This window comes from Aristolochia californica, unplaced genomic scaffold (assembly GCF_029961685.1).
Source record: "Aristolochia californica isolate CCGP_79_NKW_82.1479 unplaced genomic scaffold, dmAriCali1.0.hap1 SCAF_10, whole genome shotgun sequence".
In the NCBI taxonomy this organism is placed as follows: domain Eukaryota; kingdom Viridiplantae; phylum Streptophyta; class Magnoliopsida; order Piperales; family Aristolochiaceae; genus Aristolochia; species Aristolochia californica.
Window position 1 is genome coordinate 6,109,999 of NW_027181771.1, and position 23,805 is coordinate 6,133,803.

At 39.0% G+C, this 23,805-nt stretch overlaps 3 protein-coding genes across 4 annotated transcripts; all 3 read right to left on the reverse strand.

Moving 5' to 3' along the window:
* Nucleotides 1-4,788: 4,788 nt before the first annotated feature.
* Nucleotides 4,789-10,049, reverse strand: LOC137940977 (U-box domain-containing protein 33-like). Of its 2 annotated transcripts, none has more exons than XM_068786136.1 (8): nt 9,663-10,049; nt 9,288-9,406; nt 8,534-8,643; nt 7,938-8,307; nt 7,718-7,855; nt 7,070-7,615; nt 5,768-6,490; nt 4,789-5,160 (listed from the first exon to the last, which is right to left on the reverse strand). In XM_068786136.1, the coding sequence occupies exons 1-8, from the start codon at nt 9,943-9,945 to the stop codon at nt 4,978-4,980; spliced, it is 2,472 nt and encodes an 823-aa protein (XP_068642237.1). In that variant the 5' UTR covers nt 9,946-10,049; the 3' UTR covers nt 4,789-4,977. The 2 variants fall into 2 exon arrangements, with proteins under 2 accessions (XP_068642237.1, XP_068642247.1); XM_068786146.1 differs by having other exon boundaries at nt 9,288-9,403; nt 9,663-9,688.
* A 1,132-nt stretch (nt 10,050-11,181) lies between these two features.
* LOC137940986 (probable protein phosphatase 2C 4) lies at nt 11,182-14,638 on the reverse strand. The gene is made up of 4 exons (XM_068786157.1): nt 12,876-14,638; nt 12,646-12,759; nt 11,678-11,942; nt 11,182-11,596 (listed from the first exon to the last, which is right to left on the reverse strand). The coding sequence occupies exons 1-4, from the start codon at nt 14,529-14,531 to the stop codon at nt 11,475-11,477; spliced, it is 2,157 nt and encodes a 718-aa protein (XP_068642258.1). The 5' UTR covers nt 14,532-14,638; the 3' UTR covers nt 11,182-11,474.
* Nucleotides 14,639-21,868: 7,230 nt separating this feature from the next.
* Nucleotides 21,869-23,185, reverse strand: LOC137940990 (fasciclin-like arabinogalactan protein 4). Its single transcript, XM_068786171.1, has one exon. It carries the CDS (start codon nt 23,153-23,155, stop codon nt 21,926-21,928), a length of 1,230 nt encoding a protein of 409 aa, XP_068642272.1. The 5' UTR covers nt 23,156-23,185; the 3' UTR covers nt 21,869-21,925.
* Nucleotides 23,186-23,805: the final 620 nt, after the last annotated feature.

Below are 23,805 nucleotides of genomic sequence, written 5' to 3' on the forward strand. Positions count from 1 at the left end.
TACAATAATACCCTTGAACTTAGTGTTTAGGGTTTAGGGTTTTAACCCTGAAACTTTAACTTAATTACATCAATGTCATCTCAATGAGATGACTCTTTATTTACCATCTGGCCATCATTGTATGTGGGCCTATGGGTCTTCTCATTGATCTATGGACCTTGAGCCTGTCTTCTAAATCTCTTGGTTGCATGGGTCTTCCTTAGTCTTATGGGCTTGGGACCTGTCTTCCAACAAATAGCCAACAAAAACACATCGTTCTACACATGGATCAAGTTTATTTCGTAAGATTTTTGGGATATAAACATATACGGTACACCCAAACATTTGGGGTTCAAGATTCAGAAGATGGGGAATGGAAATTAGGGATTGTAGTTTGTGTTGAGGAGTTTAAAAGTCTATTACTCGAGAAGGTGTTTGATTAATGAGGTAGGCAACAAATTTGACAGCTTTGCACCAATAAAACTGAAGCATGTTCAAGCCAAAGAGGGATGCACGCACTACTTCAAAAAGTTGTCTATTCTTCCTCTTTGCCAATCCATTTTGTTGGGGAGTATAGGTGCATGAGGTCTAATGACAAATGTCATGATTGTTCAAAATTTTCTAAGAGAAGCATCAACAAACTCCTTACCATTGTCAGATTGCAAAACACGAATCTACTTTTGGTACTGAGTGTGTATCATTTGATGAAAATTCTGAAATGCTAGACACACATCACTTTTTTTTATAAGTAAGGATACCCAAGTCATTCTAGTGCATTCATCAATAAATATCACAAAGTAACAAACTCTAGAAATAAAAACTTTTACAAGACCCCAAACATCACAATGAATAACCTCAAACGGTTCCGAACTTTTATTCAAACTTGGTATATAAGAGATACGGTGGCTCTTAGCCAGTTCACACGTGTCATAATGAAAATCCAAGTCATTCAAACCTGAAAAAAAATTTGGTTGCAATTTCTTGAGATAACCAAAGGAAAGATGGCCGAATTTTCGGTGTCATAACTATATAGTTGCTTAATCACTGTCTTCACTGCTAGCTTGATTGACCTAACTGATCTTCAATCCCCCATTCTTTATCAACTCAAAATAGTAGAGTTTGCCCTGTCTAACACCATAACCAAGAATCTTCTAGGTTAGAATATCCTGAGAGACACAAAATGAGGGCTAGAAAGTTACAGTATAAGCAAGAGTTGAAGTAATTTGGCTAAAAGATAACATATTGTATTCCAGAGATGGAACAACAAGGATAATATCTAATGTAAGATTATTAGACAAGATAATAGATCCTTCCCTAGTAATAGGAGAGGTACTACCATTGGCATTGGAAATAACGGATTGAGAAGAAGGTAGGACAGATTGACTGGAATCCTTTGTCATGTGATTGGATGCACCTGTATCAATAATCCAAGTTCTATTCTTAGAATTTACAGAGAATACAGATGTTTTATGGATAATACCTGGATGGGCAATATTTGCCTTAGGTAACAACTGTTCTTTGGTAGATGTCACCATAGTTTTCCCAGCAATCTTTTTACGAGGTTTTTTTTGAGAAGTCCCATCACTCCGGATAACCAATAATCTCGTAACAACGTTGTTGCAAATGTCCTTTTTCCCCACATTGATCTCTTTTTCACTCTTTGATTTTCAATAATCCATGCGCCAAGATTGGGATCTCCAGATTCTAGTTTTCTTGTTTCACCGGTGAGATATCCAGCTTTGTTGCAAGCGCCAATACACATCTCCATGAGCTGAGACTATAATGAGTAATTAGTCTCATCGAGGATGATTCCAGTTGGAAAGGCAAAATTATCTTGGTGGACAATAATTTGCGGTGTTGGTGCTGAGATAAGTTCTGTTGATGCGCCTATAGTGGTAGCCATCAATTTCTGTCACTGGATTGACCCAAAATAGTCCCAACCACAACTTTGTCTGGTCTAGAAATTTGGTCTTGTCCAATTTGGAAATTTGGTCCAGTTCGGTTCGGTCGGAAAAAAAATAAAGGAATAGTAGTTCCTAAATTTAGAAAATAAAACAAACGATAACCTTTGTCTTCTCCTTCGGTGATGGCAACAGTTCGTCGGCTTTCTTTGGCGGCGGTAGCCATCATCGACTTAGGCGGTGGTTCGTCGTCTTTTAGGAGTCCAAGTCCTGCCTGAGTTCGGATGGCGGCTCGGTGTTACGGCGACGAACGAAAGAAAAATGCAAATAGCGTCTTTGGTGTTCACGGCGATGACAGAGTGTCTTCAGCGATGGCAGGGAGTCTTCGGTTTTGTGGTGCGGTCGATGACAATCGGGTTGGTGGTGCGGTCATCAGTGATGGCAACGTTCTTCGGCTACTAGACAGAGCTACTGCTCTTTGTCTTCGTCGAGACAAGTGCGAAGACCGTAGGGCCACAACAGAAAAATAGACAGATCCTACTATGGATTTTTTTCAACAACTTCTACAGGCGACGGAGACGACTACGGGAGCACTAGCTTGATCTTAGGCAACTGGAAGGAGAAGAGAATTCTCCTGCTCTGATACCATGTAAAATGGAGGTTTCAAAGAATAATTTTCCGATATGTATTCTTCTCACAAACGGAGGTATTTAATGATACAATCACACCCTAAAAATAGATCCAAATCAAATCATAAAATCAGGGAACAAATCGTTTAGATCCTAAAATTATGGTATTTGCAGCTCATTGCAACAATCATAAAAGTTTTAGAGCATGATCTTAATATGGGGATCCTAAATTCAATGCTTTGATACCATGTCGAATTTAGGACCCACCCCATGATTAGAACCTCGAACCAGGTGGTGCGAGAAATAGGAGAAAAAAAAAGAAAGGAGAAGAAGAGAGCAAGAGAGGAGCTCGGCCAAAGGGGGAGAGAGAGAGAGAGAGAGAGAGCATAGAGACGAATTGAGAAAAGGGGAGAGAAACTTGATGCTCTACCCCAAGCCAAAGGCCTCTATTTATAGTTTTTTAGAGGATGTTACAATATCTATTATGCCTTTAGGGCTACAACCTTTACATATGAACGGACATAAGTAGACATTTTCTCCTTGACTAATTACACCCTTGTGCCATCTTTATGAAAAGACATCTTATTTACTATCATGCCACCTCTCTTGGATGTGTGGACCTTCTCCATACTCCTGTGGGCTTGATCCCATCTTCTAACATTACTTAGTTGTGTATCTTCAGCGAAAAATTGTGGTCACTCCAAAAAAGTTATACTTGGTCAATTTTATTAAGTTCTACCATTATAATTTCCCCTAGTTTTTATTTTAAAAAAGTCACTTTGGAAACATAGTTGCCTCCTTTCGATCAAAGTTGTTTTCCTTTAATATTTTTTCAGTTTATCTTCTTATGTTTTCATCACTTCAGAGCAATGCTTGGACCCCCTACCTAAAAATTATAGAAGTGTTCCCAACATCTAGCTTAGGTCAAGTCTTTTATTCTTCACCCAAAGGTGATTAGTGTTTGAGCTACCTTAAAAAGTGAGTAGTCACTTTGTTAAGCCTTAAAGTTGCGTATTTTTTCGCTTCTAAAATTGAGCAAAGTATATTTCAGACTATGACTATTTTGATTGGTGTATGGAGCTTTGTCGTATGAGTAGGATTTATTTTCTTCTCCTATATTGTACTTTGTCCAAGTAGGGTTTCTATGTCCCTTTGATCCCCAACTTGAGGGGGTAGAAGTAGAAGAAGAAGTACAAGAAAGAGAAATTTTATTCCACATATTGTGATAATTTCTATGTGACCAAAATATTCAAGAAAGGGGGAGCAAAAAAGATGAAGTTTTTGCATCTATGAAGAATTTTGTTTTTTTACGAAAAAGAAAATTGAAGACCAAGAATCTTTTCCATTGTAATCTGAAGATATAAGCTCCAGTTTGAGGGGGAGTGTTGAAGAGTAGATATGAAAGAGTCTTACATGACTCTCACAGCAAGAAATCTCACAGAGCAAAATTATTATGGCGGAGTCTTACAGGAGTCTTGCAAGAGGTCTCATAAAAGAATCTCAGTTAAAGGTGTTTTAATTATGTTAGTCTCCTATTCATGTTCAGTTTTTTAATTGTTCTATGACTTATTTTTTAGTGTTTAACTTTGGGTGTAATTGGGATAAGGGTAATTTAGTTGTGATTGGATTCTACTTGATTCCTCTATTATAACTAGAGGTTCATTTTGCTCAAATTACATTAAGTCATGAAGTGTTTATCTTTTCCAAAATTTCAAAAAAAGTATAGGAAATTTCTTTGATTTTTCCAATATGATTGCACAAAGGAATATCATTGATTTTATAATGGCTATGAAGTTGTTTGAGATGCATTTCATGCACCTTTGATTGACGACATAGATTGCCTCACAATTTAGCCACACATCCTTTACTATTTTCAACTCAACGACATGGGTGAGAGCTTTGTCAGACATTGTAGCATTGAGACAACAAAAGTTGGGTCTTTTTTATCCCAATCAGTGAAGCCAATGAGCCTATGAGACTAGGATAGGAATGCACTGATTCCTCCTCCAAACAAACAACATAAGTGTTGGCATTTGACTTCATTGAGATGAGAGCAATGACAGACGCCACAAGACAAGAAAGATATGTGTGGATTAGATTTTTTGTTTGTCCTGGAGAGTGAATAAGAGAAGGTGAATAACGAAAGAAAGGAAAGAGACGTGTATGAATGAATGCTTAGAGAGAAACTTTTGAGAGGATGAGAGACGTATGAGATAGGAATTGAATCCTAGGAGAGCTAAACAAGATTTTCCAAGTTATAACAAAACCATCTCCTTTTACCTGTGGATGTCTCACACAATGACCATATCTTTCATCTAAAACATTTAATACAATGCTTAATCAAACAAAGGATATCTTACAATCCGTTTAGATAGTCAACAGTTGTAGCTAAAACAAAAAAAAAACTGCCTCCATTATATGCATGAGAAAACTATACACATGCTTTTTTTACAAATATTTACTAACTTTCAAGATTGCCGAAGCCAATCTTGAATGGCAAACCTGAGTGAATAGTTGGGAGTAAGTTTCAAGTGCTTTAACTTGAGATTAGTCATTGGAGATGTTTCGCATCCGTTCTCTAGCCATCTCCGAATAGCATCGCCTTCGTAAGTGAAACCATCAGCTGCTACTTGAGGATCATGCATAATTTCCTGCAAGCGTGCAAAGATTAGAAAATTGCAGCGCTATTTGATGGCTTCACAAATAAAATATTGCACCACTGTCAGTTAAATGTTAGCTTAAAAATCTTTTAATTTACCCTAACTTAGAACATGAGGACATTAGACCAAGCAAGCTTCATGAAGAAACCATCTAAAGAAGATTAGAATTGAGATGGACAAAGAAAACAAAAGAATTAGATAACACTTCGAAGTAGCATCTATATAAGGCAAATGGAGATGGTACTGGATATTCAAGATGTAGGCTGATTAGTCTCATCAGTGACCGATTAAAGATACAGGAAGTCAAAAAATGACAAGATATTAGTGTTAAGAAAATATTCAAACAAACGTGTCATGATTATGAGAAACAGAATGATAGGGAAGAAAAGGGAATGAGGATTCAAACAGCCAACATAGTGGGGTTAAGGCTTCACCGGTGATAAACTAATGCTGACAACATCCACAGAAGGAACAACAACAATCAACATCTGAAAGAAAGTTTAATTAAAATGATTTCATCTGTCTAAATAATGTTTTGCGACAAAGCCCTTCAAATTTTTCATCAACAGATAGGGTTAAAGAGGCCATACAAACAAACCTGAAGTATCGGGCACAAGAAGAAATGAGGTACTGGCCTTTCCTCCACAACATGCAATTGTTCGAGCTCCCTCACAGTAGCAACTGTAAGATCTGGCCTATCTCGACTATTTATCTCTGTGAACTGTAAACCAAGCTCTGCTAATCTTCTTGCTTGAAATGTGGGCCACTCTCCAGCCATCGGATCCAGTAATGATGCCAAACTCCCACTGGAAACCGCCCGGCGCACCTCACTCGCTAACCCCACTGGTGGTCTCCCAGTGAGCAGCTGTAGTATAATGATTCCAAATGAGTATACATCAGACTTGGGTGTCAACTCACCAGTCCTTTGGAATTCTGGGTCTGTATAATGAAAGGAACCTTTCGGCCCTGTATTTTGGCGGACAGCTTTACGTGTTGGGGTCTCCTCTGGCACAAGTTGAGAAATGCCAAAATCACAAATCTTACAGTTGAATTCAGAGTCAAGAAGAATGTTTTCAGGTTTGAGATTTCCATGAACTATCTTTTCAGGTTTGCCGGAGTGTAGAAAGACGAGGGCACATCCAATCTCTGACATGATATGGATCCGAGCTTTCCAAGTTAAGGGAGGACTACTGGCTTTGCAGAAGAGATAATCCTGAAGATTTCCATTTGGCAAGTATTCATATACAAGTGACCATGCCTCAAAGCATGCACCTATCAGAGTAACCAAATTCGGGTGCTTTAGTTCTCGAAGGACTTGAACCTGCACATGTTAATGAAACAAAAAATTGAGGTTAGAAACTCGGACAAACTTTTTCCAACATATTCAGGTTATTGAATTTTCTTATTGGGACCAAAAGAAACTGCTTGTTGATCCTTAATCGGTAATTCTTGTCAATAATACTATTTAACAAGAAAGAAAAGATATAGAAAGCATAGCCTAGATAGCTGTATGTGAATCTTATCAACGAGGATCTGGCAAGAGAATCATGTGATTTGGACTGTCAATCCAAAGTTACAGATGCATATGAGTAAGTCACATGATGTGGGTATTTGTGGATCATCAGTTCCTGTGAAAAAACGAAATCAAGTTGGAATAACTGGAGCATCCATTGATAGCGCCACATTGTCTCCCTACTACCAATTGGATTTACTTCACAAACTAAATTTGAGCAAAATCACTCATTTCCATAATCCATCTTAGATGGATGTCTATGCCAGCAAAAATAGTATGTCACCCTCCTAAAATAAGAACATATTGCTAACATACATACTATATATCCTCTTATTTTCATGATTAGTCGTTTCCTAGAAAAATGTAAAGTCTTAAAGAAAGCTGGACCTCTTGTTGAAATTCTGAGCGGCCCTGCATGTTGTCTGGATGAAACTTCTTTATAGCAACACTCACTTCCAATATTTCTCCCTTATAGACACATCCATATCCTCCCTGCCCAATCTTGAAGCTTTCTGAGAAATCACAAGTTGCAGTTTGCAAATCTGACAAAGAAAACTCTGCTAATGATTCATTACTGAAACCTAAAAATCTCTCACACTTCAGAGCTTTAGACAGCCCATAATTCCTCCATTTATCCAGGCAAAGCATGGCTTCTTGCCTCTGCCGTCTAATCTTCTTTCTTTCTCGCCGGAGTGCTGTCATGGAAGTTTGAATGAGTTTCAACTCTCTGGTGGCCTCATTTCGATGATGGGCTGCCTCCTGGGCCTGAGTCTCAAGGAGGGCTAAGGTTCTCATGGTGCGGTCCAGCTCTTGCTTGGCTTCGTCTCTCTGTCTTAAGAGCCTTTCATGCTCCTCCTTTGTGGTTTGTAGTTCTTCTTCAACTTCTCTTCTGATTTCAGCTTCATGAGCATAAGCTGCATCATAAGCTCTGACCTGCGCAGACCAGGGAAGTACAGAAAATGTAAAGTATGATGCTTGTTAAGAAATGATGCTTCCCTGGCAATGATGTTACCAGTTACTATAACGCAAATTTACCTTGTTCATAGTTTCTGCAGCTTTTTTTTCCAGTTCTTTGCACTTGAGAAGCTCTGAAAAAGCTTCTTGCTTTGATCTCTCAGTTTCTATTCTTACTTCAAGAAGGGTATTCTTCAAGTTGTCTAGCTGTTGTTCCTCCTGAAACAATATTTTGATTAGAGAAATTAATAATTCTAAAATTTTAAAATGGGTTACCAAGTTCAAAAATAAATAGCTCCACCTTCAAGTTGAACTCAGATGAAGCTCTTCCTTCTAATGGTGAAGAAAGTTCAGAAAAGGTACTTGTATAACCCCTTGAACTTTGTGACTCTGGACTGTCAATTTTAACATATCTGTCAGTAGAGGAACTTTGGGTTCTATGACAGCCTGCAGTGGAAAATGACAAAGCACCATGTGTAGGTAATGATTTAGATCTTGGTGTTTCTCCAAGGTTATTTATGGATGGCAGTGACTGAAGTACTTGTGAACCATCGGATGCATCCCTTGTCCAGACATGTTTTCCCTTGTAGACAAACCATATTTCACAGAAGTTTGGAGCATTCTTAGCAGTATTTCTTGCTTGATCAGAGCTCCTTTTCACCTTCATGCAACTTTATTTTGCACAGTCAGGAAGGCTTAATTAGAAAATAACCAAACAGTATAAGCTAAAATAATCTAGAACATATATTATACTATTAGAGGGTATCAGAGTCACATTTGTTAGACAATTTTCAGAAAATTACACAACATGAATCAAGTTTAGTTAATCCAGTCATAAGGTTTCAGGAAGGACTTTCTTGGTGTGCAAAATTTAAAACTATCAGACTAGTAAACCACCTGTCTGGTGCTGCTCCCATAACAAGCTTCCTAATACCATATCTTGTCACCAAGTCTACAATTCCTCGATGAATTTGTCCAGCTTCAATGGCGGCAATACTTATTTGTACCTGCAGCTTGTTTCTTCCCATGAGTTACCTCAAAATTTATGCAAAAAGCTTATTAGGTTTTCAAAAAAATAAAAACAGCGCTATTTGAAAGAAAATTATGGTACACTAGGGTTCCTAAAAAACTAACACAAAGCAACCTGAGAAAAACAGTTCTCATACCAAATAGAAGGCCGAATCAAAATTTTGGAGAGTAAAAATATATAAGAGGATATCAACCTAGACTCGACAGCTTTTTTTTTTGTTTGTTTGAATAAACCTAGACTCATCATGCATGCAAGTATAATGCAAAGTTGCAGCAATCTGGATCAACAACTAAACAAAATACATCTTGCCCCTCACAACAGTAGCCTTAGGCTTAAAGTGACTGTCTCTCTGACAGCAAGCTCAGACAAAAGGCACCAAAACATGATAGCTATGCTAGACTATCCCCAAACACAGACCTGTTTCATCCCTCAAGGATTGGCTTTAATGTTCTTTTTTTCTTTTTTGTTTTGAAATGGCGAAAATTTTATTAAAAACCAAAAAGGCTACAACAAGCTAAAAGGGAGGTAACAATATTCACAACAAGGTGCCGAGCAGATGGCAACACAAATATACTATTATACCGTAACAGACAAAGAAGTAAACAAGAATAGGTAAAACACCTTCAGTCTGCCGCAAATGCTCAAGTAATTACGTAACATGTCATTCATTTGTAGTTTCTCTTCTCTTCGGTATGCAGACACCAAATGCTCATTTGCTTGACTCGCAGGAAGTCTTCCTACTGCAGAGAGCATAGTATTAATTTGTCATCACAAACGCAAGAGAAAAGAGTAAAGCATTGTGATTTGAATTAAAAGTAAAGAACAGCTACAAGTTTGTCGTTTCATTTGAAGAAAAAAGAGACAACAAATTGATTAAGCAGTGGAGTAAACAAGTAGCAAGTACGGAGTATAGAAACAGACATTATTTTGTAAGAACTGGAAAAGTAAAAAGTATGATGAAAACAAAAGAGAGAAAAAAAAAAAAAACACGCTTACAGAGAGTAGGAATAGTCGTCGAAGGCTGATGCACATGAATTATCCGAATTCGCTGCGTTCCGAACTGCTTCAAAGTCCATTTCAGCAAATCTAAACCTTTCTCAAAGGATCTTCCTACCGCCACAAAAATTCTGTCTGCGCCATCGTCATCAATTTGAGGCAGCGGCGAAGCGAAAAAGAAATCCTCTCGAAGCAAGCCATGGCGGAAATCCGCGGTAGGTGAGGTTTGGGCAAAGTGGACGGAAATCGGTTGCGGAGGAGGCGAAGGAGTGAGCAGCTCCATTGCTTCTCTCAACGGAGCAGTAAAGCGTCTGTGACAGGGATGAAATGAATACTAAACAAGGATTTTTCTTTTCTTTTTCTCATGTCGGCGTTTAGATGCTGAAATTTCTATGAATATTCTATAGAGTGTGTTGACCTGAGAGACCCGAGAGAGAAGGACAGGAGAGGGGCGAAGAAATCTCAGTGAGCTGGATAGCCCGTTAATTGGGCTAGTCTCAAGGACCACAAAGAGAAGCCCAAAAAACACATAATGGGCCAAAAGAAAGGGAGGAAGGAAGGCAACTCACGGAAGTAGAGATTGAGTGGTTATACCAAAACCATATTTTATATCTTAAATCTACGATCAAATAAAATATTAAAAGAAGAGTTGTGAAATGAGATTAAGGGACTATTTGGAAACCTAATCCTTGGAAAAACAAGTCCACAAGCATCATCATCATCATCACACTCGTGGGGTTGACCATTTACAATGGAGAAGGTATGATGTGAAGGGTTCTTTTTTTTTTTTTTTAAAATCAAAACATTCTTGCTTCATTAATGTGTGATTTTAATAAAATGGAGAGAGACAAAAGAAGATTTGGATGTGATAGTGTCAAGTTAATTATTCTCCAACAAGCCTGAAACCTACCCATTCCAAGCCTGAAACCCAAAAGGATGTCATCTTCACCCTCTTTAAACATCTAAAAAAAAAAAAAAAAAGGGTCAGAACAGGCAAGATACCTTTTATTTCACATCATCTCCCAGTTTCACCTTCACCTTTCTAACTGCCATTTAATGCTTCGTTCTCCATGGTGAGCTCATGAACCTAATCCACAACCCATTTGCCATTTCCCTTTATGCTTTTCATACTTCTTCTTTGTTTTTGTGAACCTGTTTCTAATCCATTTGGCTGTCTCTGTGTGTACAGTTTCTTCACTTTATTACCAGCAGTTAGGTTTGAGTGGTCTCCAAGCATTTATTATCTTCCATTTATGTGGTCAAATTTGCATGCCTTCCAGTTTCAGGACTTTTACAGATTGTATAAGGCAGCAGTGAAGATAATAAGGCTCTCCACCTATACAAGAGAATACTGTTTAAGACAGGTTATTCCAGCTTCTAATTGTCAGTTCAGCTTCTGACACTCTTTTTTGTCCTTTGAGAGACCCTATCTTCTTTTGATGATATCTTCCCAACTGTGAAACAAACCATAATAAAACTTGAAAATGCAGCAACTGACAAGTGCAAGAATGAAGGCATTGATATTATGGTCCTGAATGGGACTCACAAAATATAGGCAACAATGGTACTTATTAATTTTTACCTTTGAACTCTCAAGAGAAGAGAATATTATTCTAAAATTACATTTTCCCCCCCTTAAAGACATGCCCCAACGTCGACATAATTTTTGCAACCTTGATGTCCCCGTTACTAGGATGGCAATTCATTTGCAACCAACTCTCGCCCAGAGCTTCAACTGATTATGGTACAGAAGCAACCTGAGGAAAACAAAAAAGGCTCAACATGTCCATGGATCTTCCAACTCTTTCACTTCTATATTTCCACACATGATCTCCATATCCTTCCTTCCAAGGAGATTACGATGATAGAAACATCGTCATGGTATTGCCGTCTGTCACCATGTGGTATCTCTAACAACTCATGAAAGCCCATCCCTAACAACATCAGAGAAAACCATCATCAGCAAGATTAATGCATACCAAAAGCTCTTCCCACATATAGGAAGTTATGTTTACCAGCTTTCTTCGCTGCTCGGAAAAGGACTTCTTCAACAAGGTGTTGAGCTGGATCTCCATCAGGCGATGAATCAATGAAGAACTCAACTTGGGCAATGACCTCTTCATTGGTGAAGTATTGGTATAGCCCATCGGACGATAATATTAAAAATCTGTCTTTCGGACCAAGCTTGTGGTGGTGTAGGCATGGACAACAGTTGATGTAAGGGGAAGATCCCACGTAATCAATCCGGAACATCTCAAGAAGTGCATCATTCCATTTGGGCTGTAGGAAATGAAAACTCAAGTTTAGGAAACAATGTTGAATTAAAAAATGGTAAGCAGTTGTCAAATGCAATGTCAATGAAGCTACTTGATTTTTGTCACAGGCCTCTGCAGGTCCTTCCACACCAATACACCAAATAAAAACAGGGATTTCAAAGTTCACAAAAGTTCCCAACACAGCTTGCTCATTTTCTTAGCTACAAACCAGATATTTTTCTCAAAAGTAATCAACATAGTTAATTTTAGATACCAGAAGTTTCAATCTCATTCATTTTGTCATGCAAATTTTTTAAGTCAACGTTTGAACATTTCAGCAGATCAAAGCTCACCAGAATTTTGTTGCCCTTTTGTTGATATATTTGTCAGTGTTTGACCTTAGTTTGACAATTTGAAAGAGAAGAGTTTTAGTAAAGTGTGGTACTCCTGTATCATCTTTCCAGACAGTATAGAAAAGAAGGACCCTCAAAATGCAGCTCCAGAGAACACACTCCTGAAGAAGAATTTCTCAACTTCCAGACAAGCTAATGAGCTGCTATCCGGTTCAATCTCCAGTTAAATAATTGATGAAAAATTAAGATAAAAGGAATTAATTTCGAGTTCAGAACTTTCTAGATAAGCTAGAGCAGTTCAGAATCAGGCGAGAAGATGATAGACTGTTTATGGCAGGCATTCAGACTTGTAAAATGCTTAAAACAAGGGATTACCTGTTTAAGAAATCCTGCTCCAAATGCTCGTGTAACCTTTAATGTACCCTTCACTCGATCGTTCAGCAAAGCAGAAGAATCATCTGGATGTTCATTTCTAATTCTCTGAATTTCCTGAAATGCAAAAATCAAGTTGAGAACATATATCTCACAACTTTGAACTTTGGCTGAAGTTTGGAATGGAAGAGATGGAGGCAGGAAGAGATGAAGCAAGAAAGAGATGGACTCACCTCCTCGATGCTAGTACTGTGATCCATGGAGAGCTGAAGGGCACATAAACTTTGCAAGTTCTCGGAAACATCCAGATCAGATTCCAGATCATGCATAGTCTCTTCCTTGATCCGTTCCAAGTCCTGGTGATCCTTTCCCAAGGACCCCCACACATCAGGCTCTGCCTTTTGTGCTAGAACTGCCCTACTATCCCCTACATTCATCAAGTATACATCCTCTCCCTTCATCAACATCACTAGGACGCACGAACCCATTAAAGCCAATTCAGGGTTTTCTGTAACCATCTTATCTGCAGTATCCAAATAAGCCTCCTCTGTCTCTCTCAAGGCCTGAGACAGAGCTTTCAAGACATCGGAATGGTTAACCCCTTGATTGGAAGTAGACCGGCTCAACTGTTCTTTTAGTTTCCGCTCAAGCTCTAATCTTTCCCGCTCCCACTCACCCTTCCATCTCCTCTGATTATCTTCCCATCTCTTTGCTGCATTTTTAAACCTGTTCTTCGATCTCTTGCATTTAATCCTCTTGAGCTCAGGATTTGGAGTTGAACAAGAACTGCTTTCCAATGGATACCTTTCCGTCTCAACACTCCGAGAAGTATTACCGATCACAAAATCCTCCGCTGTCGACTGATCGGTCTCGTGGGTCTGTACTGGTATCTCCAATGAATTGGGATCAGCTATAGTCTCAAACTTGTCCTCCCATAACAATCCCTTTAACTCCTTGTGAACAGCCGGATACAGATTGGAGAGAAGGTAATCAGGCGCATCAGGACCATTAAATCCATCGTAAATTCCAACAAAAACCCACCCGTGTTCTTCAGAGACGACGACATGAACCCGATCTTCCCCTGCTTTACCTTGGGCCCACTGAAGACTCTGGCTCTCCAAAGAATCACAATCCTCCAAGCTCAAATCCGAGCTCAAATTCGTCGTACTGCTGATGGTAAGATTCTCTGCACCGATCCTGTCTGGCACACCAACCCAATCCAAATCTTTAACCAAAACAGGACCTTTAACTGGCGCGACGATCGCGCTATGGCTACCACGGACCTTGGCCTTGGAAATCACCTTTCGGAGGACGCTTAACAGAGATTCTTTTTTGGATTTATGCCTAAAATGATATCCCCCGTGAGAGAAGCTCCTCTGGAACTGATCGTTGTCGGACATGATGGGACCGGAGAAGAGGCCGCGATCGAGGGGCCCGGACATGAATCCGCGCTCGATGGGACCAGATAAGAAACCTCGCTCGATAGGTCCGGACATGGGAATCCCAGCGTAAGCCGGCCCAATAGGGCCGGAATTCATCCTGGGCACGGGCTGTAGAGGGATGGAAGCAAAGGAGGTGGAGCTCTCAAAGGAAGCGGACGCCCGGTCAAAGCATTCGTAAGAGTAGAGGTCAGATAAAGCGGTAGATAGCGGCGTAGAAGTATTAGCACTCACAGATGCGCCAGAGATAGTCCGGAAGGTGGTCGTGGTCTCCTCGGAGTGAACCTTGGAAGAAGAAATCTTGGCAGGATCAGGTCGAACATAGCAGAAGGAATGGCCCAAACCTTCATCCAATGTGTCAGACATAACCAGAGCCATATCGTGTCCCCGGCGGCGATGGGAGAGGTCGCCATTGAAGCAGACACAGAGCTTCCCGATGCCGTTTCCCATCGGAACACAAACCCAAAGCCCCCCTCCCCAAACCAGGAATTCGAAAACGATCAATCCTCAAAATCCCAAGTACATGAAACCAAAAAAGAAAAGAAAAAAAGAAAAAAAAAAAACGAGAGCCCGCGTCGAAGCAGAAGAAAGAAGAGGGAAGGAAAAGGAGTGAGAGAGAGAGAGAGCAGGGGCGTTGACTATTCGGTGTAACGGTGGTTGAAGTAAAATTTATAAAGTCTTATTCGTATTTTTAATGCGAAGAGCGTTGACCCAGGTAGGGTTAAAAGTTAACCATGGTTAAGGAATTTCTTCTTCTTGTTTCAGGATCCGAACAGTAAAAGTATGATTTAAGTCAGAACCGTCGGATCAGTTTCATCTCGGAAAAGCAAGACGTCCACGTGTTCGCTTTTTAATTTTTCTGTGTATTTCAAAATAATAATAAATATTACTAAAAACAAAAAGAGAAAATAATGAAAAAAAAAAAAAAGGAGAGGTTGGATGGTGGGTTGAGTTGAAGAGGGTGGTGGGCCCTTCCGGGTTGGGATTGGGATTGATATTTAGTTGACTTTTAGAGATAGGGTTGGCGAATCTGACCGCTGTTTTCGTTGACAAATCAAATATTCTGGACCATTGATCCTTAAAGGGCCTTCCCGTAAATTTTATAGTCCATTTTCTTCTCTTTTTACCGTTTACTTTCTGCGGACAATTCAGAGCGCAGAGTCTCTCAAGAATTTCGAGAATCTTTTAAGAGAAAAAAACCCAGCACGTAAGCAAAAATTCAAAGAAAGCCATGAGTGGGTTTCCCACCAGTGGAGCTACAAAAAAACCACAACACCAAAACCCTCTTTCCCCATCCCAAAGAAGCTCACCCACCACCATGAGCACCATTTTCTTCTTTCCGTTTTTTTTCTGTGTTTTTGTAGTCTAAATAATAGTTTATATATCCTTATGAAGCTATAAATTACTATTGACTATGTCAAATCTTTAGTCTTGATTGAATTCAAATACCCATATACTTATTTGGGATTTGTGCTGACTATGTTTAAAAGTGTTTTTTTTTCATGTTTGACTTCAAATTTGCGAAATGGTTAGTTGTTGAATAGATTCTCCTATTCATCTTCAATTTCTAATGTTCCTTTTAGCATCATGACTCTTGTGAAGGCAAAAACTTTTACACCAATCTTCTCCCTCATTCTATTATGATAAATGTTATTATATTTTATTTTATTTTAAATTAATATTTTTTTATCAATACTCTTTCTTTAATTTTTGCTCAATGGAAAGTTTACTAAAATAAATGTAAAAATAATTGTAAATAAATTAAAATATAATAATTATAAATAAGTTTTTTTTAGTTTGTCGACATACAAAAGGATCTAGACTACCAAGGGCGCAACTATAAGTTCAATAACAACAACAAGATTATAAGATTCCAAGTGATGTGAGGTCCAATCTTTAAAAACTTATTTGATTTCAATTTTCAGACACAAACTTTGTTCGACTCTTGCTTAATTTGACGAGTTCACTAAAACTGTTTTGGTTGACTAACTTTAATTTTACAGATAAGTCACCTATTAGTGCTTGACTAAAAGGTTTAATCCCATATTGCAATAGTGATTCCAAGACAAGTAACAAAGTAGCGGGACAGTCGATTGCTTGATATTACTTTTATTATAACAATCCGATAGAACTTAAGGCTAATTTGAGATTTAAGGTCTCAAGAGCATAATAAAGTTTCTCCGTTCTCATGAATTGAGTTTTGACACACCATAACTAAAAGAAACTCTCCAACAATTTTTCTTCCTCCTCGAAAGTTCTCTTCTTAGACCTATTGGGGGTCCCGATTTAACGTGTGGCAAAGGTCATTCAACGATCCCACCTTTTTTTCTCTCCCTCCCCTTGATTACATACACACACAATGGGAGAAGAACATTTGGAAAGACCGTTTATTCTTCTAATTAGAGCATGGCACCTCATTTTATTCATTTGAAATAGTGCAACGTCTTTTAAGTGGCATTGTCTTACAATGCTACCACGTATCACCCATGTGCCACCTCTTTTGCTTATATGGCATTTAGGTTGCATTCTTATCTAATTTTACTTTTGGTCGTGTCCTCATTACAATCCACTTCATTTTAATCCTTGATTAAGTTATAAACTTAATAATAGATTCAAATCTTGACAAAAGATCTAAATTTTGACAATTGATTGATTATTTTACAATTTTCCATGTTTTAACTGTTGAGAATTTTGACTTTTACCATCATTTAACTGGAGATCAAGTTCCTTAAATCTTGATCATTTATTGATGTCAATGATCTAGACTACTGATCTAAGTTCTAATTTTGATAATTATTTTTTTATGATTATAGATGCCCCCCTTCAAGACTTCATGATGTGGATGGAGATGATCTGAAGCACCTCCTTTTTTTCTTAGACTTCAATTCCTAGCCACTAAATGAAGGGTGCAAATATTCTGTCAACTTTGAATCAAAATCTTTCAATAAGTTACATTCCATAAGCAGACTTTTTTTTCAAATTGAGAATCCAATTTTTTAAAGAGATTTGAAATAGAATTTTCATCACTACAATAACCTTCCAAATTGAGAGTGATTTCAACAAGCTCTCCAAAAGAGAGAGAGAGAGAGAGAGAGAGAGAGAGTTGTGTGGTGCTACCACGACAACAAGATTCAAAAAGTGAGCTATTTTATGGAGTATGCATGGATGAAGCTGACTAGCCAAACTTATTTTGGAATAATTTTTTCCAGTTGTGAGGATGTTTAATTGAATCTTATTTTTAGCTCATCGTATAGCGTGATCACAAAACTTGTTTTAGGCTTTCCCTATTGTGAAGAGATTTAGCCAAAACTTGTTTTAGGACATCACTTAGCATGCCAATTTTTGCTGAAAAATATTTCAAGCTTTTCCAACTGCAAGGAGGTTTTATTGAAACTTGTTTTGGGTGTCCCTAAGCAACAAGAAAGATTTTGTCCAAACTTGTAATAGGTTTTTTTCCACAACGAGGAGGTTTAGCCGAAACTTGTTTTTGGAGTCCCTGAGCAACATGATGAATTTTACCAAAACTTATAGTTGATTTTTCTTGTAGCAAGGAGGTTTACCCAAATTTTATTTTTCGTGCCACCAAACAACATAGTGGATTTTATTGAAACTTATTTTAGACTTTCCCAGATGTGAGGAGGCTTTCTCGCAAGTTGCTTGAAACTCGAATTTGAATTATGGCAACTTCAACCACTAGTTTCGCTAGAAGCTTGAAAATGTGTGGAGATATTGAAGCTCGGATTTCAAGGTCAACTTTTCCGCCCTAATTTGTTTGAAATTTGGAGTTAGTGGATAATTGTTTGTCTCCAATTTGTTTAAAATTTGACATTCTAGAAGAGTTTACCTTGAGGTGTTTGAAGCTTGGTTTTTGAGGATGATTTTCTCCATTAAGGTTATTTGACATTTGTATTATGAAGACATTTTTCAAACCTTGCTTGGAAGTCTTTTTTTTTTTAAATCTAGTCCCCCCCAACTACTAAAATTAAGAGTTATTTTTCGTTGTTTCATGCTTGAAGTTTTAAAAATGATCTTTTACCTTTAAGTTTTTTTGGGAATTGAAAATTTGGAGGAATATTTTTCCCAAGTAATTTGCTTTGGAAGAGACTTCCTATAACAATTTTAGTTGATTTCTCTTTGGTCTAGTGCAATGTATGTTTTAAGCTTATTTGGCATGAACTCTTCAAGTGTGAGAAATGGTCACACACAATTATTACAAGGTTATCTTTTTTAGACGCATTCTATTCAATTTTTAGTAGTGAAAGCATTTGATTTGTCTTTTGCTTTCTATTTTGGATAAATTCAGTTTAATCTGAGGTGAGTTGGGGACTCCAACCATTACTGGCTCAAATGTATCGAAGGCGAATTTGAAAGAGGTAGTATTCGAAGTATTTGAATTTGTCTTATAGGATTTCTTTGGTTGTTATTGGTCTACATTAGAGCAAGGCTGAGGGGGTTAGTCCATAATGAACTTGAATTGAAGTGAAGAATTGAATTGATTCAACTTCAACTCATGTTTTGGTGTTAATATAGACGAGTTCAAGTGGCTGGAAAATAGATTCCAGTGTTAGTACCCCCAAATGAAAAACATGATATAAAGAAGAGAATGAGTAACCTTTTATAATATACTTAAATAGAACATATACCTAAACATATAATTAACAAAAATAAACGTGGTTACTACACTTATAAGTGATTTAACGTGTAGTATTAGAATGTTTTAATATCCGAATTAATGAAAAACTATATTATATTATTTAATGATTATAGTTTATTATAAAGTAAAACAATAATTATGTGTGACTAAAATAAATTATAAAAAATTAATAAAAAATTAAAAATAAAACAAGAGAATATAATAAATAAACCTAATGGTTTAATTAATTATAACAGTTGGATAATTAAACCAATTAATGATTAAATTTTATTATAAATTAATATACTAATTACGTGTGACTAGAATAAATTATTTAAAATAAATAAAAAAGTTAAAAATAACATAAGTGAATATAATAAATAAATAAATTATTTTTTAATAACATAAGATATAGTTTAATATTAAAACTAATTATTTTAATAAAAAATAAAAAATACATAATAAATAAATATAGTAATTATCAATAACATAATATATATTTTACATATTATTAATTAATAATATATTAACAAAAAATAAAAAACTAATGGTTTAATTAATTTGATAATTAAACCAATTATGACAATGGTTTAATTTTTCCTAACTTAGGAAAAATTAAACATCATCTTCATCTTCCTCAGCGGCGGGCCAGCGGGCAATGGCGACAATCTGACGGTACGCCGAGAGGGAGAAAATAGGGAGGCCGAGAGAGAAGAGAAGCCGAAAAGGCCGAGGGGCTCGACCTCCCATGCTCTGCGACGGAGGGAGCAGAGATCGTCGGGAGATGAAGGCTGAGGAGAGGGGAGAAGCAGCGCGCGTCGGGCGTGGAAAGCTGATGATTCGCAAAATAGGTAGGAAACAACTTTTCCCCGTTTTTACCTGAGCGAATGAAATAGTGTAATCTCACTTCAATTCAAGTCTTTCTATACTAACACCATTTTTTTATGAACTAGGTAATGCGGGGGAAATTCATTCCACTTCATTGTGGACTAACACCCCCTTAGTCACTTTTGTCTTGAAGGATTAATCGTAGTAGAATTTGATGTTGCAACTTGTTCACTCTCCTTATTCGATAAGCTCGAGGAATTTATCTTGCTAGGTGATACATGTTTTTGTCAAATGTCAAACCATTTGATGGTAATTTCAATGTTGTGGATCATTTGTTTTGCCAACTTCTTCAAGCCACTACATTGATGAAAGACCTATCAGTTTTTGTTTGAAAAGTTTTTTTGGTATTTCTTAAACATCCATATCTAAAAAGAGACACTTCTTTTCTCATCCTTCCTTTATTGAAATGTCGAGTCTAGCGACCAACTTGTTTTGTTATAGAAGATTTTATCTTTAACTTAGTTGTGATGTTAACAACATGTTATTCATAAATTGAAGTTTTAACACAAGGTTTTGATTCTTTCTTTGCCTTTTGATATTCAGAGATTGGTATGCTACCATTTCCTATAGAAGCATTCAACATCCCCAGGGCTTCTTTCAACATCTCCATAATGTTTACAAGTCTTGGCTTTTAACCTTAAAAGGAAGTAGATCAAGCCCCACCCTTGCATACACATTTAGATTTCTATCTCCTTCAAGAGGCTTGTGTTATCTTTGCAATTCAAGATCAACTTCTGGTAACAATTGATGTAATCCATTACTTCTTCATCCCTTTGTTCTTGATTGGTTTTTTGTTTATTAGCTTTGAACTAAACATGGAATAAAAATGCTTACCCAATTAAAAATTTTCCAAGAGTGTGGTTTGAGTTGGGCTGAGATGGGTTTCTTGTCCCCCATGTGAACCGTGGGTCGAACTTTTTAAAACCCGATGCGTAATTACGATAAACCACTCGACCGGACCAATAGTAACGAAGCTTCGCGATCCGCCCTCACACCTGATCGCTATGTTCTCATCGGGAGCATTAACTAGGAGGAATTTGGAATCTGGACTGAAGTCGTCGTCGGCGCAGGCGGCATCAAAGCACTGGACCACTGCCCCTCCACCCACCCTCCCCCAAGTCGCCTGCCATGATTGCTACAGAAAGTAGACCAAATTTTGATTGAGGCGACCTGGTCAGGAGGATCCTGGCTCACAGGCTCCACACCACTCGTGAATCCTGATAAAAGGGTACCGATTTAGCCATATTTTTCTCTGTTCGCCCACGACAGTAATGGCACCCGTGAATCGCCATTGGTCCCTTCCATCCTGCTGCTTGCTGCCTCTGAAAATGGATCGTCACAGTGGCTGCAATCGACTCGCCCGTCACTGAAATTGGACCGTCTGATAATTGCACTTCGTTATCGGGCTCTACTTTTTCAGTTTTTCCTTTTTCTTTTTCTTTTTTCTGCTAAAGAAATACATCAAGGGTCTGGAACTCTCGGTAGGGAGGACTGTAGACTGAGGTCTGAGGAGAACAATAACAGAGCCAGGAAGAAAGGCGAAGGGCTTTTGTTCAGAGGGGCAAAGCGGTTGTATTCCTGTATCCATCTTTCCGCCCGAATAATCCGCTACCTTGCTTCGCCTATCCCGACTTGCAGAAGCATAACATAGATTCGGCGACCCTAAAAGAGGAAGAAAATGTGTACCCTTTATCCTGCCTTGTTCATCTGTTTGCCCATACCAAAAGAAAAGGACCCGTGAAGCAGCGACAAGACTCTATTCCCACTGAGGAGAATCATCAACCGCTTACCTTGCGTGGCTTTCCGGCACCTCCCCTTAAACTTTTAGGTCCGGCGCTTTACTGCACTTGAAATCCCGATTAACCTTTGCCAAAGTCTTTCAGATAGCCACGCAGTCGTGGTATCAATCTGATTTCCAGTGTAAATATTCAAAACAAACAACTACAAAAAGGATGCGGAAGATTTCTTATTTTCAATGTGGGTTCGTTCGCGGAGGAGAAGGCGAAATTCAGGCGACAAGGACCTGGGATTGTTTCTGGATTGATAATAACAAAGATTGTTTCGAGGGCAAAAAAAAAATCCACTTTCAAGTAAAGGAAACGAAACATGATAGAAGAAGTGCATAGGAAGGAGACGAACAAACAGAGGGATAAAAAAAAAGTTTTAAGCTTTTTATATCCGTAAAAGAATTTTTTTTTTTCCTGCTCTGAGAAACTGCCCAAAATTATTTTCCCGAATAAACCAATTAAATTCTCCCCTGAAAACCGAAAAAAAATTGCTGCTTTGCAGCCAAATTCAATTCCCTGGAAACAAAAGAATAAACTCATACCAATACATACAATGCTATACAAAAAAGAGGAAGCAACGAACCCATCTTCTCTCCATTGCCGCCCGTGGATCTTACATCCCCGCGAGAACCTGGCGGAGTCTCCAAATGCGCAGGCGGATTCTGAATAGAATTTTCCGGCGGTAGCCCAATTTCAGGTGGTACCGCCAGCCCCATCCTCTCATTTTCCCTCCCGAATACCTCCCTCGGCAACAAAACCCTTGAAACAGCAAAAACCGCCACCGGATTCTGATCGAACACAGTCTGTGTAATTTCAGCCTGCACAATTCCCGTGTCAATGGCGACTGACCCATTCACTCTCGTAATATTTAGAGTGTATCTGCCCGCGCCCATGTCTTCAGTGGCTAAAGTGGGCTGCACCGGATTCACGATCGACTCCAAGGAGCCCAGGGGATAGTAGGAATGCAGCACGTGAAATTTCAGTACCACCGATTTGGTGTTTGCCGACAGAGATTGCAGATTCTCCGCAGGCGGGAGGTACGAGAAGGCGTCGTCGGTGGGGGCGAAGATGGTGATTCCAGCGCCGTGCTCATCGTCCTCGAATTCCTCCACCACACCGGAGGCAAGCAACATGCCGGCCGCAACATTGAAGTTCTTGGCGTCGGAGAGAATGCGGGTAATGTTGAGACGCGCCTTCGGCGCGTCCTCGGAGGCGGCGAGGCCGAAGCCGTAAGGGAGAAGCAGGGAGTCAACGGTAAAGATGGAGATGTTGTAGGGCAGGGTTTTGACTAGGGAAAGAAGGGTTGCATTGGAAGAGGGGGAGGGAGAGAGAGAACGAAAGGTAATGTTAGCACGAGAGTTGAGGGTAACGTTGAGGGCGCCGAGGTCAGAATGCGCCCTGCCAGTCGTCTGGAAAAGGGTGGTAACGAGCTTGCCGGAGGGAGGGATCTCGCGGAGGTCGGGCCAGGAGAGGTACTGGAGGAGAACATGGTAGCGGAGGACGTCGGTGAGGGTGGAGGGCCAGTGGTTGAGGTCATCGGAGGCAAGGGCGGACTGGAGGAAAGAGTTTGGGACGGCAAGGAGAGTGATTGATGAGCGGTGCGTCAGATCGGCGGGGACGGCGGAGTCGGAAAGGAGGCGAGAGAAGTCGGAGAGGTCGGGAAAGCTGGACAAGAGAGTAGTGACGTCGATGCAGAAAGCCAGCGACGGGAAGAGGAGGCCGGCAAGAATCAGGAGGGTAAAATGGGAATGACGAAAGAACGCCATTTTCTGGTGCAGAGTTGGGAGTGGGCTGCTAAGGGAAGAGTGAGTGCAAGTAGAGATGATGAGTTAAAAAAATATTATCGAAATATTTTAATGTCACCGCATATTATATTCTGCGCATTCACTATTACGAGAAACCGATGAGAAACACAAATAAAGGGGTTACAGACTTACAGTCTTCGTTTAAAAATAAAAATCGTCAGTCTATCGTGAGTCTCACAGGAGCCCTTCTTGCTTTTTTGACCTCGCCGCTGTGGGACTCGTGTCGTCGGTATCTCGTGGGGGTTTACAGACTTTGGACGGAAAATGAGGACAAAGAGCACACCGTCTCTGTGGCATCCACCTAATAAGCATGTGACACGTGCACGATGGATCAGATTCAGTGGGGCCACGTTTCCATGACTTGCAACCGTCGATATAGTTTCGTTAATATTTCGGACACAAAATTGAAACGTAAGGAGGAAATTTGGAGAAATGGATAAGGGCATTGTGGGTAATAAGGAAGCGGGAAAAGTTTTGGTGGAGAGGACATTTGGTGACGTATGGAAGGGTGGACCCGCGATGCTGACAAGTCACAATTGATTACAGCTGCCATTCACGTCAGGAAGCTGTTCGGACGTAGACCTTTTGATGATTTTTTTCTTTTCCTTTTT